This window comes from Giraffa tippelskirchi, chromosome 13 (genome assembly GCF_054371585.1).
Source record: "Giraffa tippelskirchi isolate mGirTip1 chromosome 13, T2T-mGirTip1v1.2.pri, whole genome shotgun sequence".
NCBI lineage: Eukaryota > Metazoa > Chordata > Mammalia > Artiodactyla > Giraffidae > Giraffa > Giraffa tippelskirchi.
In genome coordinates, this window is record NC_137287.1 from 78,906,975 (window position 1) to 78,922,241 (window position 15,267).

General features: G+C 43.2%; 1 protein-coding gene across 3 annotated transcripts in view; it reads right to left on the minus strand.

Annotated features, from left to right (window-relative positions):
• Positions 1-15,267, minus strand: part of PCSK2 (proprotein convertase subtilisin/kexin type 2) — a 237,542-nt gene that overhangs the window by 127,760 nt on the left and 94,515 nt on the right. Inside the window, exon 1 of one of the 3 annotated variants that reach the window (XM_081554008.1) lies at positions 8,673-11,320. The exons of the other annotated variants lie outside the window; for them this stretch is intronic. Coding sequence (XP_081410134.1) covers positions 8,673-8,774 — 102 coding nt within the window. The 5' untranslated portion in view covers positions 8,775-11,320. Of the gene's footprint in view, positions 1-8,672; positions 11,321-15,267 lie in introns of those variants that run through there. 3 annotated transcript variants of the gene reach the window in all.

Below are 15,267 nucleotides of genomic sequence, written 5' to 3' on the forward strand. Positions count from 1 at the left end.
ATAACTCAGCGTGTAGAATACAATTATTGGATGTCTAGTGATTTCAGTAATCTTACAAAAAAAAGCTAGTCACTCATTCGTGTCTGACTCTTTGTGACCCCATGGACTCCTCTGTCAGACTCCTCTGTCCATGGGATTCTCTAGGCAAGAATATTGACTTGGGTTGCCATTCCCTTCTCCAGGGGATCTCCCAGACTCAGGGATTGAACCCAGGTCTTTCTGCATTGCAGCCGGATTCTTTACCGTCTGAGCCACCAGGGAAGCGGCAGCTTTAAAACACGTCTGTAAGTTCCTCAGTGGTCCTCTCAGCAACAGGTAGAACCCACATCCTCCCTGTGCTCTGAATGGACTTGTAAACTGATATGACCAGTAGGACGTGGAGGAAGAAATGCTCTCTGACTTCCAATATCATCAGGTGGTCAGAAAGCTCACCTGGTCCTATAGACCTAGGAAGCCAGTTGCACATAAGGAGGTCCAACCACCCTAAGGCTGCAGTGCTGGAAGCTTATGCATGGGTCCTGTGGACCTGTGGGTGTGGGAGGGGCCCATCTGACTATAGCCATGTGGGACCACGTGGGACCCTGCTGATGGGAACTGCTGAGCCTTTTCCAAATTCTTGACCCACAAAACAATGAGCCAAGGTGAAATTGTGATTGTTTCACATCTCTAGTTCAGGGGTGATTTATGACACAGCATTGGTAACCGGAACAATTACCCACCATTTTATGAGTGAAGGCATTGAACCTCACAAAATTTCAGGAACTTGCCCCACATCACACAATTTCAAATTGCCATTTTTTTTTTTTGGCAGATTTGTCCTAGTTTGAAACCAAGGCACTTGACTATACTGTAATGCCTTTCTAATTAGTCAGGGAATTGCAGGGGGGAAACCCAACACCACTGAGGATGTATGAATAAAAAATGAAACCTCACTATTCTATATGCTTTACTGAAGATCCAGGTGGTGGAGAGGGTCTTCATCCCAGACCCATGAGTGTGTGAATGAAAAGTCCTTGTCCTGTGATCCTAGGTCTTAGGTCAGAAACCTCGGAAGCTTCCTTTTAGGAACTGCTCTCTACCCGCCCCACCCCCACCCCCCACCCAGGCATCTTCCTCTTGACCCTTGCAAGCTGGACCTTTGCCATCAGTTTCTCTGCCCAAAAGTCAGCCATCCTCTTTTTTGGGAGCAAAGAACTCATCGATCACCATCGCCCCAGACACATCCCCCCAGGATCCTTTCATTTGATTTAAGTCACCGCACTGAGAGAAGTACTGCCACCCATCTCTTGTGGATGCAGAGATCGGGGCTTAGAGAAATGAAGCTGTTTGCTCAAGCTAATTGGTAAATTTTAACCCACAGTTTTCTGACTCTAATTGTACTGTGCTCCTTCCCATAGTCCTCAAAATACTAAACATTAAATAAATGAATTCAGTGTTCCTGAAATACCCGGCCCTTTCTTATTCTGATGACTCTGGTGAGAAATAGTATTTCCACTTCAAGGGGTGCCTCATACCGCAAGGCAAAGCTGTTTCCTGCCTGGAAACCTTCTCTGGAAAACCAGAGAGCACCCTTACCACGCTCTTCCAAATCCCTAACCTTGAGAGTGTGTTGGCATAGGCGATCCCAGGCACAGATGACTTGAACTGGTAAGTCATCCTGACAGGCTGTGTTCCCCCAGGCGAGAGACTTAACCTCTCGGGCTTCCTTTTCACTAGGTGTAAAATGAGAGAGTGAACCAGATAAACCTGAACATGCTGTGCACTCACTATGGATTCACAACTGTCTGAACTTGAAGCCACAAGTATATGAAGTGGCTTATAATGAAGACACGTTTAGCAATAATAACTTGAGAGTCTGTGAAATTGGTTGCATGCATACTGTCAGGGTAATTCTATTTGCTTTTCCCTTTTAAACTTATATTTTGAAATAATGGGAAAAGTTGGAAAAATTGAATTCCCACATATTCTTCACTTAGACATGCCAAATACTTATATTTACCACATTTGCTTTACCATTATTTTTTCTGTCTCCACACATACACAGATATACACACACAATTTTTTTTTTATGAACCATCTGAGAGTAAGTTGTAAATAGTATGCCCCTTTAAGTTTAAATATGTCTTTAAGTTTAAATATGTCAACATGTGTTTCCTAAAAACGATTAGATTCTCTGACATAACCACACTTCAATTGTGGAAATCAGGAAATTAACATTGAAACACCACTATCATCTAATCTGCACACTTTATTCAAGTTTCATCAATTATCCCACTGAAATTCTTTATGGCAAAAGAAAAAAAAATGATTCAGATCCAAACCAAGATGATTTACATACTTTTCAAAAAGGAAAATGTTGCCAACTTTCCATCTCTAGAGAAAGTAAAGCCCAAGATAATACAGAGTGGGGTCCTCCTTTCAGGCACTGGCTAAGACTGGAAGCAAACCCATCCATTGTATATGCAGTAAAATGAGGGCGGAGCTCAGGGAACCAAGAGTGTGAAAGCTACAGTAGAGTAGAAAACCGTTAACCTTTTTAGCAGGTCAACGCCTGTAACACTGTAGCAGCTGTGTTTCTCTGTGTGCTCAGAATCCCTTAGAGCAGTGGTTCTTAAATTTAGAAGCAGCATCAGAAGCCTCTGAGAGCTTGATAAAACACAAATTGCTGGTTCCCGCCTCCGGATTCTGATTCGTAGGTCTGGGGTGGGGCCTGAGACTGTGTATTTCTATCAAGTTCCCAAGTAGTGCTCCTGGTGCTGATCCAGTGGACCACAGTTTGAGATCTATCGCTCTAAAGAAACCCACGTCAGGTGATGCCCTCACCCAGGAATTTCACACGACGGCTTAATCAGCAACCGCCTACTTATCAAATCTAGTGACCTATTCTCAATTCCACTCTATCCTGTGATACAGATGGACATGGTGGAATTTCTTTGCTTTTCGGAGGTCTGCCATTTCTGCCCAGACACTGGAGTGACTACAGTTCCCATTCAGGAGCACTGAGAAAATACTATTTATTTGTGCAATCCAATGAGTGTGAACCCTTTGTGTTAGACAGATACACAGTGGAGGTTGCCGCTACTGCTAAGTCGCGTCAGTCGTGTCTGACTCTGTGCGACCCCACAGACAGCAGCCCACCAGGCTCCTCCGTCCCTGGGATTCTCCAGGCAAGAATACTGGAGTGGGTTGCCATTTCCTCCTCCAGTGCATGAAAGTGAAAAGTGAAAGTGTAGTCGCTCAGTCCTGTCCGACTCTTCGCGACCACATGGGCTGCAGCCCACCAGGCTCCTCCGTCCATGGGGTTTCCCAGGCAAGAGTACTGGAGTGGGGTGCCATTGCCTTCTCCGATGGTTTCTGTGAATTCCTTGACATGACAATAGATGTGGCTGAAAAGATTAAGTAAAGCTGGAAATTGAGATGGTACACCAGAATTTTTTTGTTGTGCCGATGAATGCAAGTGTTAACAGAGAGAAGCGTGTTCTAGACAGGGTGAGTCTTACTCATCTTTCAATCATTTCATCTCAACGCTAGCACTTTTTAGCTGTGTAACTTTGAGAATGTTTCTTAATCCCTCCTAATTTTAGTTTCTGCACCTTAAAAAAAAGGAATAATAATAAAATTCTCCTAAAGTAAATTATTGTACAGCAGATAGTCACCCTCTGTCCTCCTCAGCCTTTATGGGTGGAGCATACTTCCCATTCCATAGAGTTTGGGCTTGGTCATGTGACTTTCTTAGGCCAATAGGATGTGAGTATAAGTATGGGGGGAGAAGGCAATGGCACCCCACTCCAGTATTCTTGCCTGGAGAATCCCAGGGATGGCGGAGCCTGGTGGGCTGCCGTCTATGGGGTCGCACAGAGTTGGACACGACTGAAGCGACTTAGCAGCATCAGTAGCAGCAGCAGCATAAGTATGGGGACCATAGGAAACCTACATATATAAGGAATCAGGTGTTTCTGTTTTTCCTTTGGGAATTTTTGGCTTCTGTCAGATAACCCATTGGTCATTAAGTGATAAGATAATCAGAACAAACTTGAACCCAGTCCTTGGCTTAGAGCCACATCTAGTTGAGCCTCCTCTAATCAAGTGAATAGCAGCCCAACCACATACACATTAATGAGAACTGAGCACCTGTTGTAGGCTCCTGAAAGTCTCTTTGTTATAAGAAACAGCTGACTGATATACAACCTTATAAAACCACTGTGAAAATTCAGTATGATAACAAATACAAAGGGTGGTGATGAGCACATAGTAGATGCTGTGTAGGTGTGAGCTGTAATTATTACTACATCCAGTGCCTAGACCACTGGGAAGGTTTTGATAATACAAGAAATGAAATGGAATTCTCTCCTCACCACTAGCATCTAAGCCCTTCTTTTACACCCCAGAATCCAAGACTTGGGTTCCTGCTCACATATTTGATCTTGACCCTATCACTCTACTTCTCCAAGTCTCAGCGATCATGACTTAAGTAAATTTGGACACTTATGCCAATCTTACAGGTTTTTAAATTTTTTTCCTCTTTTTCAAATCACATTAGGTGATGAGCACAAAGTACTGTGAGATTTTTATTGTTTCTTCAAGAATAGAAATTATCCTGAGCAGATCACAATAGAAAGGTCATTCAGGGTCCCAAGATCTGTCTGCCTGGTGCTCAGAAGAGGATTCGGTACACAGGTTTTCACAAAGGCCAGAGATAATGCTAGAAAGGGACTGAAGCTTACACTGCGTGTTCAGACTGGTCATAAAATTTTGAGGTTCCATAATTATGCATTCAGTTTCCATAAACAATTCTTGTCAGGCAGATCTCAGCTGAGAACAGAAGAAGCAGTGTGTCAACAGAAGACCTGGATTTAAGGTGTGGTTCTTGGGTCAGTCTCTCCTTGCTATGACCTGGGGAAGTCATCTAACTTCTGGGCAGAATGAAGGCTGTGCTCGTAAAATCATAAACTGTAAAGGGATATTTGAGAGTCCAGTCACACCAGTGCTGCTGCAGATGTGGTGAAACATAGTTTTTTTTAAATCCATTTTTGGAGGAAGTGTAAATTGACACAGCCCATGTGGGCTGTGTGTTTCAAGTCTGTCTGACTTTAAGGTGAATATGCTGTTTTAGCTGGGAACTCCACTCCTAGAGCTGTACTTGATCTCTGGGGGCCTACCTGCTACCCCTTCTTGACCCCACTCTCCTTGACACCTGTTTACCCAGTTTTCCTGTGATTAGGGAAGGCTATGTAATGTGTTCTGGCCCATGAGCTATAAAGGGGGAATCTAGGAGAGGCTTTTCATTCCATGAATAAAGGGAGGACCTATTCTCACTTCCCCAGCTATCCTGCTTCCTGTCTTTGGAGGCTGATAGATGAAGATGTACTTTCTGGACTGACAGCAGCCATCTTGCAACCATGAGGAATGTTGAGAGACCTGCAGAGACACCAAACCAGAGCCTTGACTATTAGTTGTTGGCCCAGACTTGGAAATGATAGCTTTGGAAGTCTTGATTTCTGTTACACAGGCTAATTAGGGCTTTTATTATTTAAGCTATTATTAGTTCTGTTACTGGCAGCAAAGAACTCTTAACTGATCTACCATCCTACACCTCTGTCTCTTTTTTTCTGTTTCACACATGCCCCCCCCACACACACACACCATACTCTTGATCTATATAGGAAGAAACATGTAGAGATGAACAGTCCAGAAGATAGCCACCATCCCATATAGCTACTGAGTGCTTGAAATGTGATCAGTTTGAACTGAGATATTCTGCAAGTATAAAACATACACTGGGTTTTGAAGACCCAGTACCAGCAAAGAATGCAAAACATCTCACTATAATTTTATCTTGACCGCATGATGAAATGATAATATTTGGGATATAATGGATTACACAAAATATACTATTAATTTCACTTTTACTTTTTTAAAATGTGGCTATTTAATATCATGTAGCCCTTTATGGCTCACATTATATTTTCTAGGGCAGCATGCTTTCAGAAGGAGAGATAACAAACTTATCATAATGGTCACCCCTGGAGGTGAAAGTGAAAGATGGGCTTGATATGGAGGGTTTTCTTCCTACATATATTTCTTGAATTTTCTACAATGAGCAATACTTTGTAAGTTACTTCTGTGAGTTTTAGGAATATAGGACATAATAAAAACAAATGAATTAACACTTTCGATCATGCTTTGTCAGTTGTGAAGTCATGCATATGCAAGTTGAAAGACTTTCAAGCTGATAATCACCTGTTTTGGAACATTACTTGTGCTTGAATATAGGTACTAGGCATTTTAAACCTCTACAACTTGAAATGTTAGACAATATGGTGATGAAACAGAGCGTATCTGCTTTTTACCAGAAAACTTTATATGTAAAGTGAGCTTGCTTTTGAATAACTGGGGACATTTTTATGAAATCAATATAAAAAATTTAAAAGATGGCATAAAGAAGTTAAGGTGCTTTGGGGTTAGCTCGTATATATCTAGTAAAATTGATGGTCTGTTTTCACTGGTAGAACTCATCCTGGTTCTTGCCTTTTTGTGATGCCTTGGGAGGTTTATTTTTGTCCAAAACCTCCGAGTCATTGAATTTCAGATTTAACATTGATTTATTCTTTTTGAGAGTTTGCCAAATAGAAAGATAAATTGCTCAGCCTTAAGTGATTAAGGAAGAATAATGGTTTGTTTCCAGTCAACTCTGTGTTTAGTCCTTTAATTATTACTATTTTTAATTAAAAAGTCAGCACACAATTCTCAATCTGCTCATGGAGCTAGAGAAGAAAATAACATCTAGGATTCTGGAAACCAGTGGACAGCCTCCTGGCTGGCTGGGGGAAGAGAGGAGGGCCTGTGGACAGCCTGGCTGCTGATTGCTGGGTGCTGCCAAAGCTCTGGTAATTGACTTTGGGTGTGTACAGTGGAGATTTCGAGTGTTTTCCTGGTTTCTCACAATTCAAGTAGAGATACAAGTGGTTTTGGGATTTCTCTGGTGGTCCAGTGGTTAAGACTGCACTTCCACTGCAGGAGACACAGATTTGATTCCTGGTTGGCGAACCAAGATCCCATAAGCCATATGGCATGGCCAAAAAAAAAAAAAAAAGATAAGCATTATTCATTGTTTACTACAGCTCAGTCACAGGCAAGCTGGGTGATAGTGATGCCTGCTTTGGACCTTGTCTTCCAGGCCAGTAAAACATAATCTCAAAAATTGTTTCCAGCTTTGAATTGGCCTTTCCTACTCTCCTCTTCCTTCCCCTCTATATCACCCTCTTTCTCCAAATGTAATTAGTAAAACATGTGCATTTTCTGACATTTAAAGCCACAGTTAATTGTCTACATTAGAGATGTCCTTACTACTAAAATATATACATTATGTATATTAAGTGAAAGCCCCTCAGTTGTGTCCAACTCTGTGACCCCATGGAGTATACAGTCTATGGAATTCTCCAGGACAGAATACTGGAGTGGGTAGCTGTTTCCTTCTCAAGGGGATCTTTCCAACCCAGGGATTGGACCCAGGTCTCCCGCATTGCAGGAGAATTCTTTACCAGCTGATCCACAATGGACGCCCTGATAGCTCAGTTGGTAAAGAATCCACCTGCAACGCAGGAGACCCTGATTTGATTCCTGGGTCATGAAGATCCACTGGAGAAGAGAAAGACTACCCACTCCAGTATTCTGGCCTGGAGAATCCTATGGACTGTATAGTCCATGGGATCGCAAAGAATCAGACATGAATGAGCAACTTTCACTTTTCACTTTCCATGTATATTAATTTGTATGAACTATATATTTAGTTATACATACTCTATATTTACATTATATGTTAAGCCATAGACTAACGTTTAAATTATATGTAAGTATGTACAATACAAAATATTATTATATTTATCTTTTATTACATTTTAATAATATGATTTATCAAATATGTAATAATATAAATTATATATAAATATAAGCAAAATAGAAATATTTACTTTAAAAATATATTTTATATATCTTATGTTGTGTATAAAAGCATATATTATATATAATTACATATAATCATATACTTTATGTAAATATATGCATATGTTTACTAAAAAGACATACATGAGGAAGAATCTTAATTGTGGAAAACATGCACGAACTCCCAGGCTCCAAAAATTTCTCTGGGAGAAGTCAAAGAAAAAACTATGAAATTAATTATATTTCTAAATATGCAATAAAACCTAAGTTTTAAAATGCTTTATAACTGTTGTTTGGAAACTGAATTTTAGGGACTGGATAGTCAGCTTAAGTTCCCTTTAGCCTGCTTTGTTGTTCCATTTCCCCAGCATCTCTAAACTAGAACTCCTTGAAGGATGAAGGAAGAATTCTTCACTAGTATTCATTCCACTGTAAACTAGAATTTCATTACAGTTGTTCTAGGTGTATAGTCAGTATCCAACAAACAGAGTATTAACAAATCTCTTCTCAACAAGGGCATGGCATGCGTGTATAAAAGAATGATTTACTTGGGCTTACTGAGGCGGCAGTAAATAAATTTGGAAGCGCTGAATTGTATTAGAAAAATATGACTGAGCATTTAAAGCTTTTTCTCAGTAAAATAAATGGTATGTTTGCTGACTATCTCTTTCCCATGCATTAATATGGAAAAAGCGATTTACCAAAAAATAGTAATAGAAACCAGCAAATACCTTAATTTGTATTATTATCCCAGAAAATATCAAATTCAGGGAAGCAGAAATGGCACTGGTGGAGACCAGCGGTAGCAGCTGCTCCAGGACTCCATGGAGCATGGTCTGCTTGAGGGACGCTGGTTGCCATGGCAGCAGCGATGCCGGTGAGCTGCCTGTAGCCTCAGACAGCCGGTTTTGCCCCAGGGAAGGGGCGCAGAGCACGAGTCTTCCTTGGGTGTTTGGCCGGTGGAGGTTGGGGGCCGAGGACCTAGCTTCCCTTTAATCTTTGGAGGATATATATTGTATTCAAGTTGGTCTCTTCCTCCGAGGCACTCACAGTTAGGCTAAGATGCCCTAACACAGGTACATTATCCTGCGATGTAAGGATGTCATGTGTCCAGAGGAAGGACACATGATGAAGGCTGGGGCAGTCGAGGAAGCCTTCTCAGAAGGAGGTAGGATTTAAATTAGATTCTGAGGAATACACGAAATTGAAGTGGCCCCCCTGATCACATTGTAGGTGTGGATTTTTAAGTCAGCCTGTTGGCATTGTGTTATTCCAAAATCTTAACAGTTTGGTGTCGGGTCTAGAACTTATCCAGTCTGACTTTATGTAGAGCTGAGGAAACAGAAGAAGAGGAATGACTAGAGGGTGCAGGTGCTCAGAGGAACGAGACTGCAGTGGGGCTAGAGGGAGCCCAAAGGAAGGCACTGAGGGCCAGCATTAAGATTAGGGTTAGGATCCTCAAATCCCTGCCTGCAGTGCAAGAGACCAGGATTGGGAAGATCCCCTGGAGAAGGAAATGGCAACACCCTCCAGTAATCTTGCCTGGAGAATCCCACAGACAGAGGAACCTGGCAGGCTACTGTCCATGGGGTCACAAATAGTCAGACACAGCTGAGTGACTTTCAGTTCACTTTAGGGATAGGATTAAGGGCAGGGCAGGTCAGGCAGCTTCATGTCCTCCCGGGCAACTGCAGGAAGCTGTTTCCTTCTGGCTGATGGGAGCTCTCCCCACATAGGTCCAGCACCTCTCAAGTGAAAGTAATCACTGATCATAGAGTCCCAGAAAAGGGGGACCCCACCTCCACCATCCCCCCATTAAGGCAGCAAATATGACATTTGTAAGACAGTAATAACGTCATGTATTTGATGACTCTGAGTGACAGATTATTCTTGCTATCACAAACTATATTCCATACCTGACTGCTTTTTTGTTTAAATAGTTTTAGAAAAGTTGGAAGTACAGAGGATGCCCATGTTCCCCACACTCTGTTTCCTATTAACATCTCGCATTAGTTTGGTACATTTCTCACAACTAAACATTTTTATTAACTAATAGTAATAATCTGCCCTTGTATACACACATACTTGCACGTGTGTGCTCAGTCACGTCCGACTTTTTGTGACCCCCATGGACTATAGCCCACCAGTCTCCTCTGTTCATGGGATTCTCCAGGCAAGAATACTAGAGTGGGTTGCCATTTCTTCCTACAGGAGATCATCCTGACCCAGGGATTGAACCTGAGTCTCTTGTGTCTCCTGCATTGGCAGGCGGATCCTTTACCACTGTGCCACCTGGGAAGTTAATTGAATTTTCTTAGGTTTTATCTAATGTCCTTTTTCTGTCCCATAATCTCATCTAGAATTCCACATTTTATATTTTTTTGTCTTCATGTTTCCTTATTCTTTCTTGGCTGTGACAATTTATAAACTTTTCTTACTTTTGATTCTTTGACAGTTTTGAAGGATATTGCTTTTCAAAGGAAATCTACCTTCTGACTGAGAAGATGAATGTCAACTGGCCATTTGTTCTTCTAAATGTGTCTCATCATGTACTTGACCTCTGATCTTGTGATTGATTGCCTTGGTGGCCTTGATTTTTCACCCCTCACTGTAGCTACAATGTATTTCCCCACCTCTTGACTTTGGGTTGGATCATCTAAGGCAAGTAGGCAGATGTGACAGGGGACCCTGACTCCTCTGCTTTGGTCATTGTCACTAGGGGCATGTGTCCAGGATCATCCACTGCTGGCAGGAGCAGTGCCACCTTCATCAGAGCCTGGCTTAGACCAGCTCACCCCACCCAGCTCACAGATGAATGGACTATATTCACCAATTGTTATTTTTAGCCTCTGGGCTTTGGGGAGATTTGTTACACAGCAGTCATTACCTGATACATGCACTGAAGCTGAACACACTTATGATGTAAAAAACTTCTTAAAAGGTTAGTTAAAACAATTGTTTTTCTTTCTTTTTAGTTTATTTATCTATTTTTTAACTTTACAATATTGTATTTGTTTTGCCATACATTGACATGAATCCACCATGGGTGTACACGAAAACAATTGTTTCTAAGAACATATAATCAAGAGGGCCACAGGTCTCATCGGATTATTTTAGTGTCTGTCACAAGAGGACAGGTATCTCACTGAAAATCTGAGCTGCTTTGGGACTTCCCTTGGTGGTCTAGTGGCTGACTCCACACTCCCAAGGCGGGGTGCCTGGGGTTCAATCCTGGGTCAGGGAACTAGATCCCACATGCTGCAACTAAGAGTTCACATGCCTCAACTAAACATCCCACATGCCACAATGAAGACCGAATATCCCACATGCAGCAGTTAAGACTTGGCATAGCCAAATAAACTACAGAAATGAATGAACAAATAAATTAGTAACCATTTTTTGAAAAATTACGAGTGGCTTTAAAAAAAAAGAGCAAAATCCGAGCTGCCTCGCCTCTAAGCCCAAAGGGTAATGCTTTCAGCTACTGACAAGCTGTGCTAAACTGAACCGTTAAAGAATGTGCTCGTGTATTTCTTCAGCAGCTATCCATTTGGTGCCTAATATGTGCTGGGACTTCTGCTTGGCGTTGATCACAGGGGGTGAGCAAAGGTGATGGACATGGCCCTGGTCCCTCGGGAGCTGACCTCAAGGAAGGGCTGAGTATGGATGCAAGGACAAGGGGTGTGGTTCTTAGAGGACAGCTGTTGCACCTACATTTGTGGGGGATCTGACCTGTTTGCAGTCTCAGGAAAAGCTTCCCAGAGAGGAAGGCTGACCTGAATTCCGAAGCAATGGGCATTGACGGGGCAGAAGAGGGGAACAGAGAATATCACTTTTGATGGCAGAAGGAGGGCTGGCTTGACTTCAGGGCAAGGAAGGGCCTGGGGGATAGGAGGGCACTGGCTCTGGATCACCCACTATCTGCGCACAAGGTGCCTGTTTGGGTGTCCCCACTCCCGCTGCGGGTTTCCCAGGTGGCGCTAGTGATAAAGAACCCACCTGCCAGTGCAGGAGACATAAGAGACCTGGGTTCGATCCCTGGGTCTGAAGATTCCCCTGGGGGAAGACATGGCAACCCAACTCCAGTGTTCTTGCCTGGAGAATCCCATGGACAGAGGAGCCTGGTGGGCTATAGTCCATCAGGCTGCAAAGAGTTGGACATGACTGAGCATGTGACACACACTCTCACTGCCTGTGCCCCTGGAGCAGGGAGAATGATGTGTACATCCTGGCACTGTGCTTGCATGCAGGCCTAAAGCTCTTTCGCAGGCTGTAACTTGAGCATGGGCCAAGAAGGCATGTGCTGGATGGGGACTTTCCCATGGGGGCTGCTGATAGCCAAGCATTCAGTTGGTGGTGGGGCGGTCGGTGGGGGTGAGTCTGGCTGCAGAATCTGGCCCCAGGAGAGTGATCAGGACCAAGGTGGCAACAGGGTCCCCAGGGGTGTCCTACATGGGTGTTCTTTCAGCAGCGCCTTGGCTGCTTAGTTCTGAACCAGCCTGGTCCCCTGCCTTCCAGTTGATTCTGTACGGGAAGCCCTTCTAATAAATCACTTTTCTGCTTTAGTTACTCAGGGTCTATTTCTGTTGCTAAAGGTGAGAACCCTGATAAGGACCGGGTCATGCTGGGTCTTCAAGGTCAGCCTGAGGAACGTGCCTTTAGCCCAAGAGAACTAGAGGTCCACAGAGGTACTGGAGCAGGAGTTAGAGCTTCAAGTCTCTAATTCACATCCTAACGTAGCCGCGGTCCCAGGTGGGACCCAAGGCATAAGGGGCCTTTCCCTCTCTGGCTCTGGCCTGCAGCTCCATTGAGAGAGAGACCCCGGCTATAACAGTGCTACTCAGTATGGGTTGGGCACCCCTATGGGCCCCTCCTCCTCCCAAGTGAGCAACTGTCAACCAGAAACCAGTTAATAGTTCTGCTCTACCATTGATAGGGGCCATTGAATGCCCCTTACCCCTCTCTCTATTGTATAGAAAGTGAGAAAGTGAAAGTGTTAGTTGCTCAGTCATGTCTGACTCTTTGCGACTCTATGGACTGTAGCCCACCAAGCTCCTCTGTCCATGGGATTCTCCAGGCAAGAATACTGGAGAGGTTTGCCATTCCCTTCTCCAGGGGATCTTCCTGACCCAGGGATTGAACCTGGTTCTCCTGCATTGCAGGCAGATTCTTTACTGTCTGAGCCACCAGGGAAGCCCTGAATCCTGAGATAAGATGGTTCTTGGAGACACCAGTCTGTCATCTCCTCGGTCTGCTGGCCTTCTGATTAAAGTCATCATTCCTTGCTCCAACAACTCGTCTCCTGATTTATTGGCCTATTGCGTGGTGAGCAGAATGAGTTTGGGCTTGGTAACATGAAAACAAGGAGTTGAGTGCAAACAGCAATTTGGAAGGTGATACAGTGAGCACCAGTAGGGGAGGGATGGCAGCCATAACAAGGGAATCATCAAGCCAGTTACCTCCATGGGCATCTAGGGGTCAGTCCTACTGGGAGCAGGGTTATTCTGCTTGAGGGAGGACAGTGCTGGGGAATTTATCCATCAACTCCATGGGTCATTGGTTAAGAGCTGCTTCAGGAAGACAGGGTTACTCACTGCCCAGAGCCTCCTGTCTGCCCTGAACAAAGGCCAAATGGGCTCCAGGGCCCTGGGAACCCACTCAGGTGATGAGTTGCAGGTATTGGCAGTTGGAAGTTTCAGAGTCTCTGCACTCACAAAAGGTCTGGGCTGAAGAGGTGTTGGGGGTTGGGGTAGGAGAGGGCAGGAAACACAAGAGTGTTTTCTCTTTCTGGTCCTTATATCCTGTGAACAGTCAATGCTAACCTAGACTGGAGGATGTAGGAAAAAAAACCCATGAGCGTCCGGTGCTATTTTCCTGCCCCATGAAACTGACCATCTGATAAAAGGTACAGCAAAGCCCCAGTACTTTCTATTTAGTCCGTATTTATAATTATTTCTGCTTTAAAGTTCAACATGGATGAGAGCTTGGTTTTGAGATCCAGTTGACTGAAGCTAGGATTCTTGGGTCACCTTCACAGCCATGTCATCTTGGATGTGTTACTTAACCTTCTTCTTTGGAAGTGCCCACTTCTAGAAAAGACTCTGAACCCACTGTATGAGTTTGAGAGGGCTGCCATAGCAAAGTACCACAGCCCGGGGGGGCCTAGACAGCAGGAAATTATTTTCTTACAGTTCTGGAGGCTAGAGTCCAAGGTCAAGTTGTGGCAGGTTTGGTTTCTTCTGAAGCTTCTCTCGGCTTGTGGGTGGATGTCTACCCCTTTGTCTTCACGTGGCCTTCCCTGTTGTGTTCCAGTATTCTCTCCTTACAAGGACATCAGTCACATGGGATGAAGGCCTAGCCATATGACCTCATTTACCCTCTCGATGACCTATTCAAAGGTGTCCCCACCTCCAAATACAGTCTCATCCTGAGACACTAGGGGTGAGCAGGAGACTCAAGTAAAAGGGAAAAAACAGCCTGCTTGTCACAATTTCCATCAGAATCTTCCCCTTAGTGTGCTCACTAACCTGAAATAAATAATAATAAATCATAAATTTTGCCCAATTCCAACAAATCCTCTCCCTTGCAAGATCCTCTTCAAAGTCACCTAACTCAGCTCTAAAACCATTCTCTCTCAAAACTGAGTTCTTCCTTACTGCAGCAAGTCTAATGGGTGTTCCTTTGCTGATCAATAGCTTTCTTGGATTCTTTGGGACATCAACAAGATCAAATAAAATGATAAATGAAGACTCCGTCCTAATATCTGGCACTTAGAGATGTTCAGTAAATGTTAGTTTTTTTCTCTTAGTCCAGTCTCATCACAAGAGAATGGGATTTTCAAAGCTTGGAAAAATAATTTATATTTTTTTCTTTTGTCATGTCCAATCGACAAAATAATCTCACTTCGAAAACTTTTCATCTCTCTGTTTTGTTTGAATAAATCTATACCTAATACAAATCAGCAGTTTCCAAATTATTTCCAACTCTTTCTTGTAATCTTCAGAATGTCAGAATCAATTAGAGCTTATTCAAAGGTTTTTTTTTTTTTTTTCCTGAGTGTAATACAATTGCATCAAACGTAGCAGTTGCTGGGAATTTTGCACACTTCAGCAGTTGAGTGTGAATTATGGAACCAACTTCTGTTATGTAAATTACAGGAAAACAGAGAATAATTTCTCTCTGTAAAATCAGAACATAGCATGCTTTATATTGCAAATAATACCTACCACTATCTGATTATTTATTAAGAGTTCTTTATCCGACCACCTTCCTGCAAAGCAGAAAGTGGCTAGAAGGAAAGAGTTACATTTTACTAGCTCTATATGT